Genomic DNA, 24868 nt, shown 5'->3' with positions numbered 1-24868 from the left:
CTGGGAAAGGTGAGGGGAGAATAGCAAGGGGGGGGGATAGGAAAAAAGGGAAAGCAAGGAAAGGGAAAGAGAAAGCTGCGGCGTGGGAAACCCCGCCAAAAAGTACTTTGACAATAAACAGAAGTAATATTACTACAAAAAGGACTGCTGCAAAAAGGACAGGAGCGGAATCCTGCCGACTCCCGATCCAAAGAAACAGGGGATGCAGCATAGTGGGGTCCTGCAGGGGGCTCAGGACAGCGACCACCCCCAAGATAGAGACTAGATAAATATATGGTATTACCGAGGTGTGCACTAGGCACATGTGAAACATGAAAAATAAAGTATAAAAATATTTAAGAATATATGTTTGTATAAGGGTGTACAGATAATCCTTAAACTATCAAACCAGGTTTCCTAAAACCATAGCATCTGCACACTATTATCCAATTACAAAAACAAGAACAAGAACCGGTCTCACTTGTGAACAGCACATAGCACTATTAAGAGAGAAAAAGACTCAATATATAACATAGGTAACAAATAAATTTACGTCCACTCGGGACGAGGCTTCTCATTCAGGGAGGCTTCGAAGGACGTGGACCAGGAGTGGCTCCCCGCATCCGTGGGGAACGAACTTGCTGCCACGCGTCATCCGGAGGGAGTACAACAGGCAAGTCCGGCAGGTGGTGAAAAGCGTCCCAGTCTGGCACTGGAACCGGAGGGATTCCCAGGACCGTGAAGAAAGCCTGTAAATCCGAAGGTCTAGAGAGACTTGCGATTTTGCCGCCATGAGAGACTTGGAGGGAGAAAGGAAAGCCCCATCTGTATTTCAGCTCGAGTTTCCTGAGAGAGTCTGTAAGAGGTTTCAAGGCACGACGTTGTTGTAAGGTCGACCAGGCAAGGTCAGGAAATATCTGAATCTTGTCGCCTTGAAAGTCGATGCTGTCCAGTTGACGGGCCGATCTCATTATTTCCTCTTTTTGGACATAATAATGGAGCCTACAAATCACATCTCGTGGTCTGTCGGAGGGTAAGCCCCGAGGACGGAGGGCTCTGTGAGCTCTATCGAATATAATGTCCTTGTTCGGATCCAGGTCGATAAGTTCTCCAAATATCGTGGATAAGACGGATGTCAGGTCAGCCTGTTGGACACTCTCAGGTAAGCCCCTGACTCTGATATTATTTCGCCGGCCGCGATTATCCATATCCTCAATGCGTGATTTTAGAAAATAAATATCGTCCCGTTGGTGAGATAGCACCTCCCGAAATTTGGTCAGAGAATCCACAGTAGACGATTCATGGCGCTCCAGGACATCAACACGAATCGCAATTTGGGACATATCTTGTCGGAGCGCTGTCACTTCCTTAGTGATGGTGGAAAGTAAGCGAGTCTCCAACGCTGAGAAGTCTTGCTTCGTGGGGAGTGACCTTACATGAGATAATATCTCGCTTATCTCCGCAGACAGAGAGGGGGCCTGTGGAGGCGACGGAGACACGGGGGATGTCATGTCGTCCACCGGACCGTGCAGTTTCGGGGAGGTCGGGACAGTTGAGGAAGTAGCGGGGATTGAGGTTGGAATAGATAAGAACTGACGTAGATCCGATGAATGTCGGATCGAAGAGGATGGGACCGCGTCCGGCTTGGTCTTGGCCTTGTTTTTCTTTGTCCCTTTCACCATGAGATCGGTCTTCAAATAAAGCAGTATAGAATTACACTTTCACATATCCTCGGCAGTATGCAGCATGTGGGTCGTCACCGTGCAAAAGCCCCCACGTGGCCTTAGGGCAACATCAGGCAGGCAGGCATATAGCTAGGGAACCACCTCGCAGTGGCAAAACATCCGGCATGCTAAAATTGAGGTGACTCTGCGGGACACTATGCGTTGGATATTTCGCTGTCACGGCACCGCTCCACGAAATTATATGAGAACGGCAGCAGCGGGAGGCGGTCTGTGTGGAGGCCACTGAACAGGGGGCCAGGCAAAGCGGACACTTGATTGCGAGGAAGAATGGATGGATGGGGGGGCACTTTAACAAGTGGACAAGAAATCAATGTGTCCCAGCCTTGTGTGTACCCCACTCCCCTCCCTCGCTAGAGTACCACAAATCGCCTGCCCAAGGACCCCTGGAGGCCAGCCGGAGAGAAAAGCAGAATGTACCTTGGATCGTTTTTAAAATGGCCGCCGGGCGACCGCCGGCGCCGTCCTGCGCTGCGAGTCTCGGAGGCTCCGTCGGGTAGGAGAGTGTTTCGAACAGCCGGCAGCAGGGAGACGTTCTGAGCCGCGGTCAGCGGCTAGCGGCAGAGAGAAGAGCGGAGCTCCGGGGAAGGTCCGCGGTCAGAGTAGCGGGTCCCGGAACTGTCTCCGGCGTGGATGGTAACTGAAGGCCCCGGCTTCAGTGAGCCCCGTAGGCCGCAACCCGCAGGAGCAGTTATAACTGCTCCCCGATTCCGCGGGACCTCGGGGGGCTCAGCAGAAGGTACAAGGAGGGTAGGGAAGGTGATGGGGTGGGTAAGAGGGTACTGGAAAGAGGGGAATATGTGAGATTTGTTGAGGGTCCCGGGAGCTCTATGTAAGTCACAGCTGCCTTCTTCAGTAGCCAGCGAAACTCCCCTTCTAAGGGTACTGCCGTCAAGGTTTGCTTTGAGTCTGAATCAGCATTCCAAACCCAAAAGCCAAAGAGACCGTCTTGCTGACACGGTCAAGGCAGAGACACGAGACTGTAGCGCAGCAGAATCTAACAAGGCCTCACCCACATAAGTAAGAGCCTCCGAGATCTGTCCTGCTAACTGAATGGCTGCCGACGGATCATCCGACTGCATTCCAGATACGACCTGTGCTAGCCAGTCAGCCACGGCCTTAAGGACCCAAGCTCCAGCGAGAATTGGACGTAGAGAGACACCTGATAAAGAAAAATAAGAATTTACTTACCGATAATTCTATTTCTCGTAGTCCGTAGTGGATGCTGGGAACTCCGTAAGGACCATGGGGAATAGCGGCTCCGCAGGAGACTGGGCACATCTAAAGAAAACTTTAGGACTATCTGGTGTGCACTGGCTCCTCCCCCTATGACCCTCCTCCAAGCCTCAGTTAGGATACTGTGCCCGGACGAGCGTACACAATAAGGAAGGATTTTGAATCCCGGGTAAGACTCATACCAGCCACACCAATCACACCGTACAACTTGTGATATGAAACCCAGTTAACAGCATGATAACAGAGGAGCCTCTGAATAGATGGCTCACAACAAGAACCCGATTAGTTAACAATAACTATATACAAGTATTGCAGACAATCCGCACTTGGGATGGGCGCCCAGCATCCACTACGGACTACGAGAAATAGAATTATCGGTAAGTAAATTCTTATTTTCTGTGACGTCCTAGTGGATGCTGGGAACTCCGTAAGGACCATGGGGATTATACCAAAGCTCCCAAACGGGCGGGAGAGTGCGGATGACTCTGCAGCACCGAATGAGAGAACTCCAGGTCCTCCTCAGCCAGGGTATCAAATTCGTAGAATTTTGCAAACGTGTTTGCCCCTGACCAAGTAGCTGCTCGGCAAAGTTGTAAAGCCGAGACCCCTCGGGCAGCCGCCCAAGATGAGCCCACCGTCCTTGTGGAATGGGCTTTTATTGATTTAGGCTGCGGTAATCCTACCGCAGAATGCGCCAGCTGAATAGTGCTACAAATCCAGCGCGCAATAGACTGCTTAGAAGCAGGAGCACCCAGCTTGTTGGGTGCCATCAGGATAAACAGCGAGTCAGTTTTCCTGACTCCAGCCGTCCTGGAAAAATACAATTTTCAGGGCCCTGACTACATCCAGCAACTTGGAATCCTCCAAGTCCCCAGTAGCCGCAGGCACCACAATAGGTTGGTTCAAGTGAAAACCTGAGACCACCTTCGGGAGAAACTGAGGACGAGTCCTCAACTCTGCCCTATCCATACAGAAAATCAGATAAGGCCTTTTACATGACAAAGCCGCCAATTCTGACACACGCCTGGCCAAGGCCAAGGCCAACAGCATGACCACTTTCCACGCGAGATACTTTAGCTCCATGGTTTTAAGTGGCTCAACCAATGCGACATTAGGAATTCCAACACCACGTTGAGATCCAAAAAGTGCCACAGGAGGCACAAAAGGAGGCTGAATATGTAGTACTCCTTTAACCAAAGTCTGAACTTCAGGCAGTGAAGCCAGTTCTTTCTGGAAGAAAATAGACAGAGCCGAAATCTGGACCTTGATGGACCCCAATTTGAGGCCCAAACGTCACCCCTGCTTGCAGGAAGTGCAGGAATCGACATAGTTGAAATTCCTCCGTCGGGGCCTTCATGGCCTCCCACCAAGCAACAAATTTTCGCCAAACGCGGCGATAATGTCTTGCGGTGACATCCTTCCTGGCTATGATCAGGGTAGGGATGACTTCCTTCGGAATACCCTTTTCCTTTAGGATCCGGTGTTCTACCGCCATGCCGTCAAACGCAGCCGCGGTAAGTCTTGGAACAGACAGGGTCCCTGCTGCAGCAGGTCTTGTCTGAGCGGCAGAGGCCAAGGGTCCTCTGCCAGCACCTCTTGAAGTTCCGGGTACCAAGCTCTTCATGGCCAATCCGGAACCCCGAGTATGGTTTTCACTCCTCGCCTTCTTATTATTCTCAGTACCTTGGGTATGAGAGGTAGAGGAGGAGACACATAAACCGACTGGTACACTCACGGTGTCACTAGAGCGTCCCCAGCGATCGCCTGAGGGTCCCTTGACCTGGCGCAATATCTTTTCAACTTCTTGTTGAGGCGGGACGCCATCATGTCCACCCGTGGTCATTCCCAACGGTTTACCCGCATTTGGAAAACTTCTGGATGAAGTCCCCATTCTCCTGGGTGTAGGTCGCCCATCGGAGAATCCTTGTGGCTTCTGCCATCGCCATCCTGCTTCTTGTGCCGCCCTGTCTGTTTACATGGGCGACCGCCGTGATGTCGTCTGATTGGATCAGTACCGGCTGGTTCTGAAGCAGGGGCCTTGCTTGTCTTAGGGCATTGTAAATGGCCCTTAGCTGCAGAATATTTATGTGAAGCGAAATCTCCTTGGAAATTTCTTCCCTGTGTGACTGCACCCCAGCCCCGAAGGCTGGCATCCGTGGTCACCAGGACCCAGTCCTGTATTCCGAATCTGCGGCCCACTAGTAGATGAGCCCTCTGCAGCCACCACAGCAGCGACACCCTGTTTCTTGCTGACAGGGTTATCCGCTGTTGTATCTGTACATGGGACCCGGACCATTAGTCCCACAGGTCCCACTGGAACGTCCTTGCGTGGAGTCTTCCGAATGGAATTATGCTTCGTACGAAGCTACCATTTTTCCCAGGACTCGTGTGCATTGATGTACCGACACCTGTCCTGGTTTTAGGATGTCTCTGACTAGAGATGACAACTCCTCGGCTTTTTCCACTGGAAGAAACACTCTTTTCTGGTCTGCGTTCAGAAACATTCCCAGGAACAGAAGACGTGTCGTCGGGACCAGCTGTGACTTTGGAATATTGAGAATCCAGTCGTGCTGTTGTAGCACTTCCCGAGAGAGTGCTACCCCCACTACCAACTGTTCTTTGGACCTCGCCTTTATCAGGAGATCGTCCAAGTACGGGATAATAAAAACTTCCTTCTTGCGAAGGAGTATCATCACTTCGGCCATTACCTAGGTAAAGACCTTCGGTGCCGTGGACAACTCCAACGGCCGCGTCTGGAACTGATAGTGACAGTCCTGTACCACATATCTGAGGTACTCCTGGTGAGGGGGGGGGGATGGGGACATGCAGGTACGCATCCTTGATGTCCAGGGAGACCCTGTAATCCCCCTCGTCCAGGCTCGTAATAACCGCCCTGAGCGATTCCATCTTGAACTTGAATCTTCTGATATAAAAGTTCAAGTATTTTAATTTCAAGATGGGTCTCACCGAACCGTTGCGGTACCACAACCACTGTGGAATAGTAACCCCTTCCTTGCTGAAGGAGGGGCACCTTGACAATCACTTGTTGTGATTATAGTGTTGAATATCCACCAACACCGTCTCCCTGGCAGAGGGAGGTGCCGGTAAGGCAGTTTAGGAAACGGCGGGGGGAAGAACGTCTCAAACTCCAGCCTGTACCCCTGAGATACTACTTGAAGGACCCAGGGATCCATGTGAGAGAGCCCACTGTCCGCTGAAATATCTGAGACGGGCCCCCACCGTACCCGGGTCCGCCTGAGCAGCCCCAGCACCATGCTGTGGACCTACCGGACGCAGGGAGGACTTCTGCTCTTGGGAACTAGCTGTGTGTTGCAGCTTTTTTCCTCTACCTTTGCCTCTCGGCAGAAAGGATGAGCCTCTAGCCCACTTGTTTTTCTGGGGCCGAAAGGACTGTACTTGATGATACGGTGCTTTCTTTTGTTGTGGGGTAGCCTGTGGCAAAAAAATTAATTTCCCAGCAGTAGCTGTGGAAACGAGGTCTGAAAAACTATCCCCAACTATCCCTTATAGGGCAACTTCCATGTGCCGATTCGAGTCGGCATCGCCTGACCATTGCCAAGTCCATAACCCCCGTCTGGCGGCAATGGACCTAGCGCTTATTTTTGATGCCAGCCGGCAAATATCCCTCTGTGCATCACGCATGTATAAGACCACGTCTTTTATATGCTCTATTTTCAGCAAAATATTGTCCCTATCCATAGTTATTTTCCGACAGGGAATCTGACCACGCAGCGGGAGCACTGCACATCCATGCCGAAGCAACGGCTGGTCGCAATATAATGCCCTAGTGTGTGACCATATCTTATAGGGTAACCTCCTGCTTTCTATCAGCAGGTTCCTTCAGGGCGGCCGTACCCGAAGACGGTAGTGCCACCTTTTCTGATAAGCGTGTAAGCGCTGTATCTACCCTATGGGGTGTTTCCCCGCGTGACCTATCCTCTGGCGGGAAAGGGTACGCTGCCAATAACCGTTGTAGAAAATATCAATTTCTTACCGGGGGAAGACCACTCTTCCTCACACACCTCATTTAATTTCTCAGATGCAGGAAAAACTACTAATAGTTTTCTCTCACCAAACACAATACCCTTTTATGTGGTACCTGGGGTATAATCATAAATGTGTAATACATTTTTCATTGTCTCAATCCTGTAACGGGTGGACCTATTTGGAGGGTACACCAGTCTCATCGATGTCGACACTGGAGTCAGTACCCGTGTCGACATCTGTGTCTGTTATCTGAGGTAGCGGGCGATTTTAGAGCCCCCCATGACATTTGAGACGCTGGAACAGGCACAAGCTGAGTAGCCGGCTGTTTCGTGTCGTCGACCTTTTATGTAAGGAGTTGACACTTTCACGTAATCCTTCCATAAGTTCAACCACACCGGTGTCGACCCCGCAGGGGGTGACAACATATTTACAGGCATTCGCTCCGCCTCCACCTCATTATTCTCCACATACCTGTCGACACAGCCGTACCGACACACAGCACACACACAGGGAATGCTCTGATAGAGGACAGGACCCCACAAAGCCCTTTGGGGAGACAGAGGGAGAGTATGCCAGCACACACCAGGGCGCTATATATCACAGGAATAGCACCTATAAAAAAGTGTTTTCCCTTATAGCTGCATATATGTTGTATACTGCGCCTAAATTGTGCCCCCCCCTCTCTTTTTAACCCTTTCTGTAGTGTATTAACTGCAGGGGAGAGCCAGGGAGCTTCCCTTCAACGGAGCTGTGAGGGAAAAATGGCGCCAGTGTGCTGACGGAGATAGCTCCGCCCTTTTTTCGCGGACTTTTCTCCCGCATTTTTATGGAATCTGGCAGGGGTTAATATACATCCATATAGCCCTGGGGGTTATATGTGATGTATTTTTGCCAGCCAAGGTGTTTATATTGCTGCTCAGGGCGCCCCCCCCCAGCGCCCTGCACCCTCAGTGACCGGAGTGTGTGGTGTGCATGAGGAGCAATGGCGCACAGCGCTACCTTGGTGAAGACTGATGTCTTCTGCCGCCGATTTTCCGGACCTCTTCTTGCTTCTGGCTCTGTAAGGGGGCCGGCGGCGCGGCTCTGGGACCGGACTCCGAGGCTGGGCCTGTGTTCGGTCCCTCTGGAGCTAATGGTGTCCAGTAGCCTAAGAAGCCCAAGCTGGCTGCAAGCAGGCAGGTTCGCTTCTTCTCCCCTTAGTCCCTCGATGCAGTGAGCCTGTTGCCAGCAGGTCTCACTGAAAATAAAAAACCTAAAACTAACTTTTTCTAAGAAGCTCAGGAGAGCCTCCTAGATTGCACCCTGCTCGGTCGGGCACAAAAATCTAACTGAGGCTTGGAGGAGGGTCATAGGGGGAGGAGCCAGTGCACACCAGATAGTCCTAAAGTTTTCTTTAGATGTGCCCAGTCTCCTGCGGAGCCGCTATTCCCCATGGTCCTTACGGAGTTCCCAGCATCCACTAGGACGTCAGAGAAACAGATTTAAGTATTGCTTCTATCTTCCTATCTGTAGGGTCCTTTAAAGTCACAGACTGTACAGAAGGAATAACCGTAGCTTTTGCCAAATGTGAAATAGGAGCGTCTACCTTTGGGGTTGTTTCCCAAAATTTTGTGTCTTCCTCTGTAAAAGGATATAGAAATTTTTATTTCTTAGGAGCCTGGAAACGAGAATCTGGTTTAAGCCAGGGTTCTTTTAAAATATCGGCAAAGTGAGAGTAAGAAGGGAAGACAGTAACTGGTCTTTTCTGTCTTTTGAAAAAGGCAGAGGAAGTCTCCGCCACTGCCGCATCCTGAATATTAAGAGTCTGACGGATGGCTTCTATCAGCAATCTAACACCTGAGCTAGTAGATAGTTCCTCGTCTTCCCAAGCCGAAACTTCGTCCCATTCAGGATCTACTTGTTTAAAGAATGAGTTAAATCAGTAAGACACTTGCCCATATTTTGGGCCCACAGAACCACCTGAGTCTGACCGGATTCAGCCTCCGATCTAGACGGACGCAATTCCGAAATGGCATCCACCATGTTCTTGGCCCATAGGGGCATAGACTGATCTGTGGAACCTCCCTGCTGATCCGCCACTGATGCACCAGAGCACTTAGTACCGAGGGTACCCGCGCCCGTGATACCCCTAGCCAACTTTGAGCCACACTGGGAACAGGAAAAATAAACCACCGAGGCCGTTTTGTCCTTTGTAGTTTTGTCCGGCTTACTGCCCATATTCTCTCATTTATTTATTTATTTTTAAATTAATATTTAAGAGCACTATAAATTAACTATAAATCCACTATAATAGTGACCTAGCCGTTAACCCACGATTCTAGGGACACCAATAATGCTGACTGCTATCTCCCCCTAGGGCTAGAGAAAACAATCCACAAATATACTTGCAGTTAGTTGTGAATAAAGAAAATGAGAAGTGTTGTTGCTTGTAATAAAAACTTCCCCCAGAGAATAGCTGTATCCTCCGTGTCCCAGACTGCGTGAGTAGCACAGCGTCTCCCAGTCTGCAGCCGGAGAAGATGGCGCCCGGAGCCCTCAGGATGGTGTAGGACAGCGCGCGCGGGCAGAGCAGGGCGGGAATCCGTCCCTGCCTGAAAGATGTAACCGCCGCGGCTGCTCCCTGGGAGTCCACAGAAAACCGGAAGTTCGGGCTCTCGGGCTCCCGTGCTCCGCTACACACAGCGGCTTGTGCGGGTACAAGTTAAAATGTATTTTGCTGGTCCCGTCCCGGGGAGGGTAACACTACTCTCCCGGTCCCCGCTCAGCAACCCGACAGTAGCCCCCACCATGTCGCAATAACGTGACACCTCAACCCCGGAGCCCGGGGGAAAAGGGGGGGGGCACGCGCGGGCGGGGGGAGAGGTTTACAGTAAACACAGCAATAGAAATAACCATAAAGGGGACAGCCCAATACTGTCAGTGACAGATTGTGGCTGTGGGATAAAGTCCTGCCGCATCCTGTATCATGGAAGAGAAGAATGTGGCCCCAGTGACCAAAGTGTGGTGGCCTCCAGCGGCAGATCAGAGTGGGGACATTCCTTACTAACTAAACCCACTCCAGCAGTACCTGTCACCTGTAAACAGGGACTAGGTACTTTTGAGAAAATCCAACAAAAATAATAAAAACCTCACTAAACTAAGGAGAAAGAAAAACGGTGTCTGTACTCCACAGGCACAAAACTGAAACTGAGTTGCTGGCTAGGCAGGAAGGAGATGGGAGGGGTTAGAGGGGGGAGGAGGCAGTTTGTTTGATAGGTTCTGTGCCAAACTCCACTACCACACATCTCTAACCAACAAGTAACGGCGCAGCGTCCCCCAGATGGATGACAGAGAAATAAATGTAGAAAACTCTTCAGGAGCTCTCCAAAGCGTGACCGGCTCCTCCGGGCACATTTTCTAAACCGAGTCTGGTAGGAGGGGCATAGAGGGAGGAGCCAGTGCACACTATTGATTTCTTTAAGTGCCCAAGGCTCCTAGTGGACCCATCTATACCCCATGGTGCTAATGTGGACCCTAGTATCCTCTAGGACGTAAGAGAAAGGAGGTTGAATACACAGCATTCCCTGGAAAAAAGTATGCACATCCTGTAAATTGGCAATTTCTTTTGGAACCATGCAGTCAATGCCGACACTTGCACTCTCAAGGAAGCCACCTTCAAACCTTTATCCATTCCTGCCTGAAGGAATGCGAAGACCGTGGAAACTCTGAAAGACTTAGGGTCCATTTTCCGTGCACTGCACCAATGAATATAGGTTTGCCATAGTCGGTGATAAATGCGAGCTGAGGAAGGTTTCTTTGCTCTGAGCATTGTTTGAATTACCTGTTGTGAGAACCCTCTTGACTTCAGGACAGAGGTTTCAAGAGCCACGCCGTCATAGACAGTCGATCCAGATGTCTGTGATAACAAGGACCCTGCATCAGTAGATCTGGACATTGAGGGAGCAGGAGCGGAGCATCCATCGACTTTCTCTGCAGATCTGTGTGCCAATTTCTTCTGGGCCAAACCGGAGCTATTAGTATCATGGCACCCTTTCCTTGCTTTATCTTTCTCACCACCCTGGGTGATAGGGTGATTGGAGGAAACGCATAAGCCAGATGAAAGTCCCATCTCACCGACCGGGCATCCACAAAGATCGCTCTGGGATCCTTTGTTCTTGACCTGTAAGCGAGCACTTTGTTGTTCAGATGGGATGCCATGAGATCTATCTCTGGCAATCCCCACTTGTCTACTAGAATCTAAAAGACCTCTGGGTGTAGAGCCCATTCGCTTGCCTGAATGGCGTGTCGACTGAGAAAGTCCGCTTCCCAGTTTAGGACTCCCGGAATGAACACTGCAGACAAGGCTGGATGATGAAGTTCTGCCCACTTTAGTATGTGACTTACATACCTCCTGCATCGCTTTTCGGCTGCGAGTTCCTCCCTGATGGTTGAGGTACGCTACTACCGTTGCATGGTCCGAGCGGATCTGGACTGGTTTTCCCCGAAGAATGTCTTTTGCCTGAATCAGTGCCATGTATATGGCCCGCAGTTCCAATGTATTTATTGGCAGGCAACTTTCTTCTTTGGTCCATTGCCCCTGGAAACACAACCTTCCTGACACTGCTCCCCAGCCCTGAAGACTGGCATCTGTTGTCAGAATTTCCCAATCTGATATCCAAAAGGGTCTCCCCTTGTCCAGATGGGATGTCTGTAGCCACCAGGCTAATGACCTTCTTACTTCTATCCTAAGAACCATAGTCTGTGTTTTTATCGTCTGATGCAATCCATTCCATTTGGCAAGAATCAGACGCTGCAGAGGCCTTGAGTGGAATTGTGCATACTCCACCATGTTGAATGTTGACACCATCAAACCGATCACACACATTGCTACATGAATGGATACCTTTTGACTGTGTAGCAAGTCCTGAATCCTTGACTGAACCTTGGATATCTTGTTCAGAGGTAAAATTACTCTCTGAAGACTTGAATCCAGTACAGCCCCAAGTGAGTCATCTGCTGTGACGGGACCAGAGACGATTTTGCCCAATTTATGAGCCACCCGTGCCTCTGTAAACACATTATTGTCTGTTGCACTTGACATAGGAGCAATTCCTGCAACTGTGCCAGGATTAAAAGATTGTCGAGGTATGGAAAAATTCTTATCCCCTGCTGGCGGAGATAAGCTGCCATTACCACCATAATCTTGGTAAACACTCTGGTGGCTGTGGCTAACCCAAAGGGTAGGACCTGGAACTGAAAATGCTGTTGGAGGATAGCAAACCTGAGATACCGCTGATGTGACAGTGCTATAGGAACATGTAGGTAAGCATCCTGTATATCCAGGGGTACTATATAATCCCCTGGCTCCATGGCCAAAATGATGGAATGTAAAGTCTCCATGTGAAACCGAGGTACCCAAATTTGTTCAGCAATTTGAGATTGAGAATGGGTCATTTTGGCCCATTCTCAATTTGGCTTCTGAACTAGAAACAGGTTGGAGTAAAAACCCTGTCCTCGTCGTGCAGGAGGAACTGGAATGACTACTTCTGACTGAAGCAATTTCTGAACTGCCTCTAACAAAGCCCTGTCCTTCGACTCTACCCGAGACGGGCTGGTACAAAAAAAACCTTCGAGGCGGGTGCTACTTGCATGCAAAAGCATAACCTAGAGGTACCGCTTCCTGCACGCAGGCATCTGTTGTAGACTGCTGCCAGATCTGTGCAAACTGAAGAAGTCAGCCCCCCACCCTGGGATCCCCCAGGTGGAGGCCTGCACCATCAGGCTGATGGCTTATTATCCGTTTTACCAACCGGTCCTCTGGTAGCCCAATTCTTTTTGGTCTTACCAGACTTGTATTGGGACTGTCTGCCATCACGTTTTCCTTTTGCTTTTCCTTGAGACTGAAAGGGCCGAAAAGCCGGAACTTTAAGTTTGAAATTGTATGTGGAAGGAAACTTTACCTTCTTGGAGTCTGCTTCGGACTCCAAAATATCTGTCAATTCTTTACCAAAAAGAATATCTCGAGAAAGGGGCAAAGATTCCAAAACCTTCTTAGAGTCTGAATCAGCTTTCCACGTATGTAGCCGAACTGCTCTACGAGCAGCTATTGTTGAAGCTGATGCCCTGGAGGCAATAGTACCCATATCCAATGCTGCTTCTTCCAAGAACATTGTAGCCTGTTTTATATGTGCTATATGGGATTTTTGCTCTCTAGATGCTATTGAAAAATCCCCCTCCAATGCATCAGCCTCGGCAGCCACTGCCTTTGCCATCCAAGATGAAGACATGGCTGGGCTTATAACTGTCCCAGACAGGGAAAATAAATAAGATTTTACTTACCGGTAAATCTATTTCTCGTAGTCCGTAGAGGATGCTGGGACTCCGTAAGGACCATGGGGAATAGACGGGCTCCGCAGGAGATAGGGCCATTTTAAGAAAGCTTTGGACTCTGGGTGTGCACTGGCTCCTCCCTCTATGACCCTCCTCCAGACTTCAGTTAGGGAAACTGTGCCCAGAGGAGATGGACAGTAGGAGGAAGGATTTTTGTAAATCTAAGGGCGAGATCCATACCAGCCACACCAATCACACCGTAGAACTTGTGATAAACTTACCCAGTTAACAGTATGAACAACAACATAGCCACGGTTCCACCGAAAAACTATAACATAACCCTTATGTAAGCAATAACTATATAAAAGTCTTGCAGAAGAAGTCCGCACATGGAACGGGCGCCCAGCATCCTCTACGGACTACGAGAAATAGATTTACCGGTAAGTAAAATCTTATTTTCTCTAACGTCCTTGAGGATGCTGGGACTCCGTAAGGACCATGGGGATTATACCAAAGCTCCCAAACGGGCGGGAGAGTGCGGATGACTCTGCAGCACCGATTGAACAAACAGGAGGTCCTCCTCAGCCAGGGTATCAAACTTATAGAACTTTGCAAAGGTGTTTGTCCCCGACCAAGTAGCTGCTCGGCACAACTGTAATGCCGAGACCCCTCGGGCAGCCGCCCAAGAAGAGCCCACTTTCCTAGTGGAGTGGGCCTTAACCGATTTCGGTAACGGCAATCCTGCCGTAGAATGCGCCTGCTAAATCGTGTTACAGATCCAGCGATTGTTGGCTGCATACAGAACGAACAAAGCTTCAGTCTTCCTGATTCTAGCCGTTCTGGTCACATAAATCTTCAAAGCCCTGACTACATCCAGGGACTCGGAATCCTCCAAGTCCCGTGTAGCCACAGGCACGACAATAGATTGGTTTACATGAAAAGATGAGACCACTTTTGGCAGAAAGTGAGGGCGAGTCCTCAACTCTGCCCTATCCACGTGAAAAACCAAGTATGGGCTTTTATGTGATAAAGCCGCCAATTCGGAAACACGTCTTGCCGAAGCTAACGCCAACAACATGACCACTTTCCACGTGAGGTATTTCAACTCCACAGTTTTCAGTGGTTCAAACCAAGGTGACTTGAGGAAACGTAACACCACGTTAAGATCCCAAGGCGCCACCGGAGGCACAAAGGGAGGCTGAATATGCAGCACTCCCTTCACAAAGGTCTGTACTTCAGGAATAGAGGCCAATTCTCTTTGAAAGAAAATGGATAAGGCCGAAATCTGGACCTTTATGGACCCTAATTTTAGGCCCAAAGTCACTCCTGTTTGAAGGAAGTGAAGTAGACGGCCCAAATGGAACTCCTCCGTAGGAGCAGCTCTGGCCTCACACCAAGAAACATATTTCTGCCATATACGGTGATAACGTTTTAACGTCACATCTTTCCTAGCCTTGATCAGGGTAGGAATGACTTCCTCCGGAATCCCTTTTTCCGCTAGGATCCGGCGTTCAACCGCCATGCCGTCAAACACAGCCGCGGTAAGTCTTGGAACAGACAGGGCCCCTGCCGCAGCAGGTCCTGCCTTAGAGGAAGAGGCCACGGATATCCTGCGAGCAACTCTTGCAGCTCCGGATACCAAGTCCTCCGTGGCCAATCCGGAACAATGAGTATTGTTCTGACCCTGCTTCTTCGTCTTATTCTCAACACCTTGGGTATGAGAGGAAGAGGAGGAAACACACAGATCGATCTGAACACCCAAGGTGTCACCAGAGCATCTACCGCTACCGCCTGAGGGTCCCTTGATCTGGCGCAATACCGCTTTAGCTTTTTGTTGAAACGGGATGCCATCATGTCGATTTGAGGCAGTCCCCAACGATCCGTGATCTGTGCGAAGACTTCTTGATGAAGTCCCCACTCTCCCGGATGCAGGTCGTGCCTGCTGAGGAAGTCCGCCTCCCAGTTGTCCACCCCCGGGATGAACACCGCTGACAGCGAGCTTACATGGCCTTCCGCCCAGCGTAGAATCCTGGTCGCTTCTACCATGGCCATTCTGCTCCTTGTTCCGCCTTGGCGGTTTATATGAGCCACTGCCGTGACATTGTCTGACTGAATCAGAACCGTTTTTTTCCGAAGCAATTCCTCCGCTTGACGCAGAGCGTTGTATATGGCCCTTAACTCCAGGACGTTGATGTGGAGACAAGACTCTAGGCTTGACCAGAGACCTTGGAAATTTCTTCCCAGTGTCACTGCTCCCCAGCCTCGGATGCTTGCGTCCGTGGTCACCAGGACCCAGTCCTGAATGTCGAACCTGCGACCCTCTAGTAGGTGAGCACTGTTCAGCCACCACAGTAGAGATACCCTGGTCCTGGGAGACAAGGTGATCCTTTGATGCATTTGTAAATGGGACCCGGACCACTTGTCCAAGAGGTCCCATTGAAAAGTCCTCGCATGGAACCTGCCGAAAGGGATGGCCTCGTAGGAAGCCACCATCTTCCCCAGAACCCGCGTGCAATGATGCACTGAAACCTTTTTTGGTTTTAATAGGTTCCTGACCATGACCATGAGTTCCTGAACCTTTTCGATCGGAAGAAAAACCTTTATCTGGTCTGTGTCTAGAATCAGCCCCAAAAAGGTCAGACGCGTTGTAGGGACTAGCTGGGATTTCGGTATATTGAGAATCCAGCCGTGTATCTGCAACGTCTTCATGGACAGAGACACGCTGTCCAGCAACCTCTCCCGAGATCTCGCCTTTATGAGGAGATCGTCCAAGTATGGGATAATTGTGACCCCCTGCCTGCGCAGGAGCACCATCATTTCCGCCATTACCTTGGTGAAAATTCTTGGGGCCGTGGAAAGCCCAAAGGGCAACGTCTGAAATTGGTAGTGACAGTCCTGCACTGCAAATCTCAGGAACGCCTGATGAGGGGGGAATATCGGAACATGAAGGTAAGCATCCTTTATGTCCAGGGACACCATCCAATCCCCCCCTCCAGGCTGGCGATGACCACCCTGAGTGATTCCATTTTGAACTTGAACCTCTTCAAGTACAGGTTCAGAGATTTCAGGTTAAAAATGGGTCTGACCGAACCGTCCGGTTTCGGGACCACAAACAGGGTTGAGTAATATCCCTCTCCTTGCTGGAGATGCGGAACTGTGACAATCACCTGTTGAATATACAATTTTTGGATTGCTGCCAACACTAGCTCCCCTTCGAATTCCAGCCTGTATCCCTGAGAAACAATCTCTAATGCCCAGGGATCCACCTCCGAGTGAACCCAGATGTGGCTGAAAAACCGAAGACGAGCCCCCACCAGATCTGCCTCCCCTCGAAAAGCCCCAGCGTCATGCGGTGGACTTTGCAGACGCAGGGGAGGACTTCTGCTCTTGGGAACTAGCTGTGTGCAGCTTTTTTCCCCTGCCTTTCCCTCTGGCAACAAAGGATGATCCACGTACCTTCTTGTTTTTATTGGAACGAAAGGACTGCATTTGATAATGAGGTGCCTTTTTTGTATGCTTCGGGGGGACATAAGGTAAGAAATCTGACTTACCAGCCGTAGAGACAAGATCCGGGAGGCCGTCTCCAAACAACTCCACCCCTTTGTAAGGCAAGGACTCCATATGCCGCTTTGAATCGGCATCTCCCGTCCACTGTCGGGTCCACAAGAGCCGCCTAGCAGAAATAGACATAGCATTTATTCTGGAGCTTAATAAACAAAGGTCTCTCTGAGCATTCCTCATATACAAGGCAGCATCTCTGATATGCTCTATGGTCATTTGAATGGCGTCCCTATCTAAGGTGTCAATTTCCGTAGATAAGGAATCTACCCATGCCACAACCGCACTACAAACCCAGGCCGACGCCATAGCCGGTCGAGCAATAGTACCGGAATGATTGTAAATGTGCTTTAAGGTAATTTCCTGCCTGCGATCAGCAGGTTCCTTGAGGGAAGCCGTATCCTGAGAAGGCAGTGCCACCTTTTTGGACAAACGTCTCAGCGCCTTGTCAACTTTTGGCGAAGATTCCCAGCGTATCCTATCAGTTTGTGGAAAAGGATACGCCATGAGAATCCTTTTGGGAACTTGTGGTCTCCTATCCGGAGATTCCCAAGCCTTTTCGCACAAGTCACTTAATTCAAATGAGGATGGAAAAGTGACTTCAGGCTTTTTCCTTTTATACATGTGTACCCTCGTGTCAGGGACAGGGGGTTCCTCAGTAATATGCAAAACCTCTTTAATGGCAATAATCATGTACCGTATACCCTTAGCCACCTTCGGCTGTAATTTTGCATCTTCATAGTCGACACTAGAGTCAGTATCTGTGTCGGTATCTGTGTCATCGATCTGGGATATGGTGCGCTTCTGAGACCCCGAAGGACGTGGCGTCCCAGGGACAGGCATGGACTGGCTACCTGACTGATCCCTAGCTTCTGCCTTGTCTAATCTTTTATGCAATAGATTGACATTTGCATTCAAGACATTCAGCATATCCACCCATTCCGGTGTCGGCGTTGCCGACGGCGACCTGACATTCAAGCACTCCTCCTCCACATTAAGCGAGCCTTCCTCGTCAAACATGTCGACACACGCGTACCGACACACTTCACACACACACAGGGAACCCCTTTCCTGAAGACAGTATCCCTGTCAAGGCCCTTTGGAGAGACAGAGAGAGAGTATGCCAGTACACACCCCAGCGCAATAACCCTGGAGACCAACACAAAATGTTTTTCCCCAGCAGCGCCAATTATGTGCCCCCCCCCATCTCTTTTAAGCACCCTTTCACCGTGTGTAAGCAGGGGAGAGTCCGGGGAGCTTCCCCTCTCAGCAGTGCTGTGGAGAGAAAATGGCGCTGGTGAGTGCTGAGGGAGAAGCCCCGCCCCCTCGGCGGCGGGCTTCTGTCCCGCTCAAACTTAGTAAAATATGGCGGGGGCTCTTTTATATACATGTACAGAGCCCACCTGTACATGTATATAGTCTTTTTGCCATGCAGAGGTTTACATTGCTGCCCAGGGCCCGGCCCCCCCCCCCTGCGCCCTTACAGTGACCGGAGTATGTGAGGTGTATGGGAGCAATGACGCACAGTTACCTCAGTGAAGCTGAAGGCTTCTGCCGCCTGACGACTTCTGTACTTCTAGCTCTGTGAGGAGAATGACGGCGCGGCTCCGGGGGTGGACGCCCAGTAAGAACCTGCGTTCACCCCCTCTGGAGCTAATGGTGTCCAGTAGCCGAGGAAGCAGAGCCTATCTTTGACAAGAAGGTCTGCTCCTCTCTCCTCAGTCCCTCGATGCAGGGAGCCTGTTGCCAGCAGTGCTCCCTGTGAAAAAGTAGTAAAAGGTAGAAAAAAATCCAAACAAAAATGCTTCTAGGCAGAGAACTCTGGAGAGCTCTCTGCAGTGCACCCATCTTGCTCTGGGCACAGTGTAAAACTGAGGTCTGGAGGAGGGGCATAGAGGGAGGAGCCAGTGCACACCCAGAGTCCAAAGCTTTCTTAAAGTGCCCTATCTCCTGCGGAGCCCGTCTATTCCCCATGGTCCTTATGGAGTCCCAGCATCCTCAAGGACGTTAGAGAAATGGTTTTTAGAAACCCATCCACTCTCCTATCCGTGAGATCATTTAATGATGTTGAATGCAAAGGTAATGTAGATTTCCGCACTAATCGAATCACATGCGTATACACTTTAGGAGCCACCTCCCTTTTTATACAATCCCCAGCTGGAAGAGGATAATTGGAATTCTATTTCTTAGGAATTCTAAACTTCTTATTGGGTGTAGCCCAAGCCTCTTCCATAATTTCCGTCAGCTGATCTGACCCTGGAAACTCAGTCTTAATTGTTTTGGGACGTTTACACACAGGTGCCTTGGTTTTTAACACAGGCTTTGCTGAAACCTCTAAGGATAGAATTGCTCCCTGGTACAGGATTTGGCTTAGACATGATAAATAATCAACACTTCCACAGTGTACTACACAAATTGTGACGTACAATCCGACCCTACCCAAGCACCTTTATTGAGGATCGGAATAGAACAAAACTGACAGAATATATAGTCAGCAATCACACTAGCAGTCAGTCACGTTATACATTAGTATAATAAGCAATATGAGCACATCATCAACTACAACTACATTTCAAGTATGTAGGAAAACATATTACTGAATCATGTTAAAACAGATCTACCGTATTCAGACGCAATGCGAAAGAAACAGTAAATGTATACAGACTCATATGCAATAGGCACTTATCTAACTATTCATACTCAAAAAGGTAGATAGAGACTTAGTGCTGTATTACCCATACTCAGTAGAGTGGGATACAGAGAGACTCACCTCGCTTCCAGGACCGATCAATACGTTAGCGACCGTTGAGTGGATCCAGACACTACTAGTGTACACTGCTGCTCCATGAACCTATCGTGAACACAGACGCTCAGTGAACACAGACACACCAGTCACACAGCTGCCTATGCTGCGACTAGGTCCCCTTCGTGTACAGCGTCTGAGACGGAAGCGGGTAACAGTTCATGGCGGGAGACTCTGAGGAAACTGGTCATGAACCAGGGGGGAGGGGCGACCAGGAGAGCGTCTGACTCCACACTGCTGACATCAACCCTAGGGATCGCGGCCTCATACTATTCCTGGAGCCTCTGAACCCCAAGGTCTAGCGCTGGTGCACACGAGGTGGCAGCAGCATCAGCGACTGTTCGGTAGTCTCCTCCCAAAACAGTGCGGCTGTGTCTGTATTCCCCTTCTAAGCGGAACCGATGCCTTACCTTCTCCCCGTGCTCCGGCCACAGCCTTGTAACGTCTGCTGGACCTGCTAGTATATCCGACACAGACGCCCGCCAAAACAGCACTGTACTTGTGGGTAAGCGTTGTCGCGACTCGGCGGAGAGTTGTTGGAGCGACTCTAAGGTACGTATAAGACGCTTTTTAGAACGATCACTCAAAAAAATAGTAAGACTATAAAAATAAAATAAGAAAGCTTAGGGCTGCTAAGAACCAGCAGCCCTCTGACCATGGTCCGGCTCCTGCCGCACCAAACAAAAAAACGGATTTAGCTGAGCAAAGGAGGCGGGGATATATGGACGGGCCCGTTGCATGCTGGGAGGCCGAAAAGCTTTGACAGAATGGTGCAAACCCGCTGTCGCTTCATAATATCCCATTGTTATCCTATGGATAACCTGTGGACCCTGTCGGAGAAAACAGCATTTCATGCATCCATTGCGCTGGTTGGTCACATCATAGAAACAGACTGGCGAAACGCATCAGTATTGTATACACTCTGCAGAGCGACCACTCCCCCTGCTTAAAAGCTATTAATAACGGCACCTGTGCAGCGTTGGACTGTGGGCGAACTAATAACGGGCCAGTCAGAGCTAGCTATACCACTAAGCATGAGCCCCTACCACTATGTTTTCCCCGGTGGGCCCTTAATGCCGCAGTCCGACAATGCCTGGCAGTAGCAGATCCCCAGTGGCAGAGTCCCCCTGAAAGTGTCCTAAGGTTCTCACTGTGATGGTACCCCCCAATCATTCTTATGGTGGGCATTACACACTCCTACCTTGCCGCCAGTACCAAAACAGCACTCCCCCATTACCTCACCCGCTCTGTAGCAGTGCCCCTCCATGTAAGGCAGAACACAGCGGAGCATGTCTAAGGGGCGTCTGATGATCGGTCTCCACTGCTGCAGTTGATGTCTACACTTGCAGAGATCAGCATAGCAGTTCCCTGTGTGAAGTAGGCTATTCCTGGCACATGCATTCGCACAGCACTCTGGGATGATTTCGACAGTGCCACTGCAGGGGGGACAGAGCAGTTTGAGCCGAGGTACAGATATGACCATGTTAGTGAAAGTCCCATGTGACTGTGCCAGGTAAGCGTTTAAAGACTAGAAGGAGTTTAGACAGAGAAAAATATAAAATATTAAATAAAATAATTCTTTTTATTTTAACCTGGTGTCTGAAAGGGTTCAGTATGTAATACCGGCGGTCGGGATGCCGACAGTCACGACAGACAGCGGCACACTAAAGATGCCGACACAGGATGGTGTAAGTATTTTAACCGTCCCCTACCCTAACTCTCCGTGAGAGAACTTAATAAAAGTTACTTAAAAACTAAAATCTCAAGTCAAGTTTGCATTCTGCAGGACCTGATTTTGCCACATGGTGGCACTGCACATATATAGTGGAAGCAGATGCAGTTACAAAACAGAAGCAGACTAGTATTCTGAAAGCCTAGTGGGTGTGATTAGCGGTGAATTACTTACTTTACGAAAGCGGACCAGTCGTCTTTTGAAAGCATTTCCTGACACCATGTCGCTCTCTGATATATAGAGTACGCAGGCTCGGTTAGACAGATGAAAGTCTACTAGTCCCAAGCCGTCTTCAAACATAAGTTTTATTTTTCCTATGGAACGAAAATTAACACTAATCATCAGCAACAGACATCCAATATTTTTTCATAGGGTTTTTTTTCTATTTTTAAATATTGTACATATGAAACAGTTTAACTCAGAGGGGCAGATGTACCAAGCCTTGGAGAGAGATAAACTGCCAACCAATCATCTCTCTCAATTTTCAAACACAGCCTGTAACATGGCAGTTAAGAGCTGATTGGCTGGAACTTTCTCCATGGCATAGTACATCTGCCCTAGAGCCCTGCAGAGAAAGTGTTTTCAAATCACAGACAGAGCCGGCGCGAGGTTTCACTGCACCCTAGGCAAATCTTCAGCCTACTGCCCCCCACCAATACCCACCTTCCACCTCAGGATAAAGTGTGGATCTGGCGTCTTAGAAGTTACACATCCGCCGCTGTCACAATAGAGCAATGTAATGAGCAGAACAAGAGCAGATGTGTGGGGCAGAGAACCTCACTAGCTAGGCATATGAGCAGCTGATACATATGACCTTTTTCTCTAACGTCCTAGTGGATGCTGGGACTCCGTCAGGACCATGGGGAATAGCGGGCTCCGCAGGAGACAGGGCACATCTAAAAAAGCTTTTAGGTCACATGGTGCGTACTGGCTCCTCCCCCTATGACCCTCCTCCAAGCCTCAGTTAGGTTTTTGTGCCCGTCCGAGAGGGTGCAATCTAGGTGGCTCTCCTAAAGAGCTGTTTAGAAAAGTTTTTTTTTAGGTTTCAATCTCAGTGATTCCTGCTGGCAACAGGATCACTGCATCGAGGGACTTAGGGGAGAGATTTCCAACTCACCTGCGTGCAGGATGGATTGGAGTCTTAGGCTACTGGACACTTAGCTCCAGAGGGAGTCGGAACACAGGTCAGCCTGGGGTTCGTCCCGGAGCCGCGCCGCCGATCCCCCTTACAGACGCTGAAGAGACGGCAGAACGGAGGTCCGGAAAGCAGGCGGCAGAAGACTCCTCAGTCTTCTTGAAGGTAGCGCACAGCACGGCAGCTGTGCGCCATTGTTGTCACACGGCTCACTGACTCAGTCACGGAGGGTGCAGGGCGCTGCTGGGGGCGCCCTGGGCAGCAATATAATTACCTTTAGTGGCAAAATAAATACATCACATATAGCCATTAAGGCTATATGTATGTATTTTAACCCAGGCCAGTTTCTTAAAAACCGGGGAAAAGCCCGCCGAAAAAGGGGCGGAGCTTATTCTCCTCAGCACTCAGCGCCATTTTCCTGCTCCGCTCCGCTGGTGAGGAAGGCTCCCAGGTCTCTCCCCTGCACTGCACTACAGAAACAGGGTAACAAAGAGAAGGGGGGCATAAATTGGCGATATTTATATATTAAGAGCGCATATATAGTAAACAACACCTTCTAGGGTTGTTTATATACATTTATAGCGCTTTTGGTGTGTGCTGGCAAACTCTCCCTCTGTCTCCCCAAAGGGCTAGGGGGTCCTGTCTTCGATTAGAGCATTCCCTGTGTGGCTGCTGTGTGTCGGTACGTGTGTGTCGACATGTATGAGGACGATGTTGGTGTGGAGGCAGAGCAATTGCCGATGATGGTAATGTCACCCCCTAGGGAGTCGACACCGGAATGGATGGCTTTAGTTATGGAATTACGTGATAATGTCAGCACATTACAAAAGTCAGTTGACGAAATAAGACGCCCGGCAAACCAGTTAGTACCGGTTCAGGCGTCTCAGACACCGTCAGGGGCTGTAAAACGTCCTTTACCTCAGTCAGTCGACACGGGTACCGACACAGATGAATCTGGTGTCGACGGTGAAGAAACAAACGTATTTTCCAATAGGGCCACACGTTATATGATCACGGCAATGAAGGAGGCTTTGCAGATCTCTGATACTGCTGGTACCTCAAAAAGGGGTATTATGTGGGGGGTGAAAAAACTACCTGTATTTTTTCCAGAATCAGAGGAATTGAATGACGTGTGTGATGAAGCGTGGGTTAACCCCGATAGAAAACTGCTAATTTCCAAGAAGTTATTGGCATTATACCCTTTCCCACCAGAGGTTAGGGCGCGCTGGGAAACACCCCCTAGGGTGGATAAGGCGCTCACACGTTTATCAAAGCAAGTGGCGTTGCCGTCTCCTGATACGGCCGCCCTCAAGGATCCAGCAGATAGCAGGCTGGAAACTACACTGAAGAGTATATACACACATACTGGTGTTATACTGCGACCGGCAATAGCCTCAGCCTGGATGTGCAGTGCTGGGGTAGTGTGGTTGGATTCTCTGACTGAAAATATTGATACCCTGGATAGGGACAGTATTTTATTGACTCTAGAGCAATTAAAGGATGCTTTCCTTTATATGCGAGATGCTCAGAGGGATGTTTGTACTCTAGCATCAAGAGTAAGCGCGATGTCCATATCTGCCAGAAGAAGTTTATGGACGCGACAGTGGTCAGGTGATGCGGATTCCAAGAGGCATATGGAAGTATTGCCATATAAAGGAGAGGAATTGTTTGGGGTCGGTCTTTCGGACCTGGTGGCCACGGCAACTGCCGGCAAATCCACTTTTTTACCTCAGACCCCCTCCCAACAGAAAAAGACACCGTCTTTTCAGCCGCAGTCCTTTCGCTCCTATAAAAAGCGACCAAAAGGACAGTCTTATCTGCCGCGAGGCAGAGGAAAGGGTAAGAAAGGGCAGCAAGCAGCCCCTGCCCAGGAACAGAAGCCCGCCCCGGCTTCTACAAAGCCATCAGCATGACGCTGGGGCTTTACAAGCGGACTCAGGAACGGTGGGGGGTCGACTCAAGATTTTCAGCAATCAATGGGTTCACTCACAAGTGGACCCGTGGGTCCTGCAGATAGTATCTCAGGGTTACATGCTGGAGTTCGAAAGGTCTCCCCCTCGCCGGTTCCTAAAGTCTGCTTTACCAACGTCTCCCTCAGAAAGGACGTCGGTTTTGGAAGCCATTCACAAGCTGTATTCTCAGCAGGTGATAGTCAAGGTACCCCTCCTACAACAGGGAAAGGGGTATTATTCCACACTATTTGTGGTACCGAAACCGGACGGTTCGGTAAGGCCTATTCTAAATCTGAAATCCTTGAACTTGTACATAAAGAAATTCAAGTTCAAGATGGAGTCACTCAGAGCAGTGATAGCGAATCTGGAAGAAGGAGACTTCATGGTGTCCTTGGACATAAAAGATGCTTATCT

The 24868-nt window shown here is 49.7% G+C and overlaps 1 protein-coding gene across 2 annotated transcripts in view; it reads right to left on the bottom strand.

Moving 5' to 3' along the window:
• Positions 1–24868, bottom strand: part of FAAP24 (FA core complex associated protein 24) — a 66945-nt gene that overhangs the window by 18938 nt on the left and 23139 nt on the right. For both annotated transcript variants that reach the window (XM_063958361.1, XM_063958362.1), the window contains exon 3: positions 21542–21681. In XM_063958361.1, the coding sequence (XP_063814431.1) occupies positions 21542–21681 (140 nt within the window). The remainder of the gene's footprint in view (positions 1–21541; positions 21682–24868) is intronic.

Source organism: Pseudophryne corroboree, chromosome 3, assembly GCF_028390025.1.
Source record: "Pseudophryne corroboree isolate aPseCor3 chromosome 3, aPseCor3.hap2, whole genome shotgun sequence".
Taxonomy (NCBI): domain Eukaryota; kingdom Metazoa; phylum Chordata; class Amphibia; order Anura; family Myobatrachidae; genus Pseudophryne; species Pseudophryne corroboree.
Note: the sequence above shows the minus strand (reverse complement) of the source record. Positions and strands in the feature narration are given on the sequence as shown.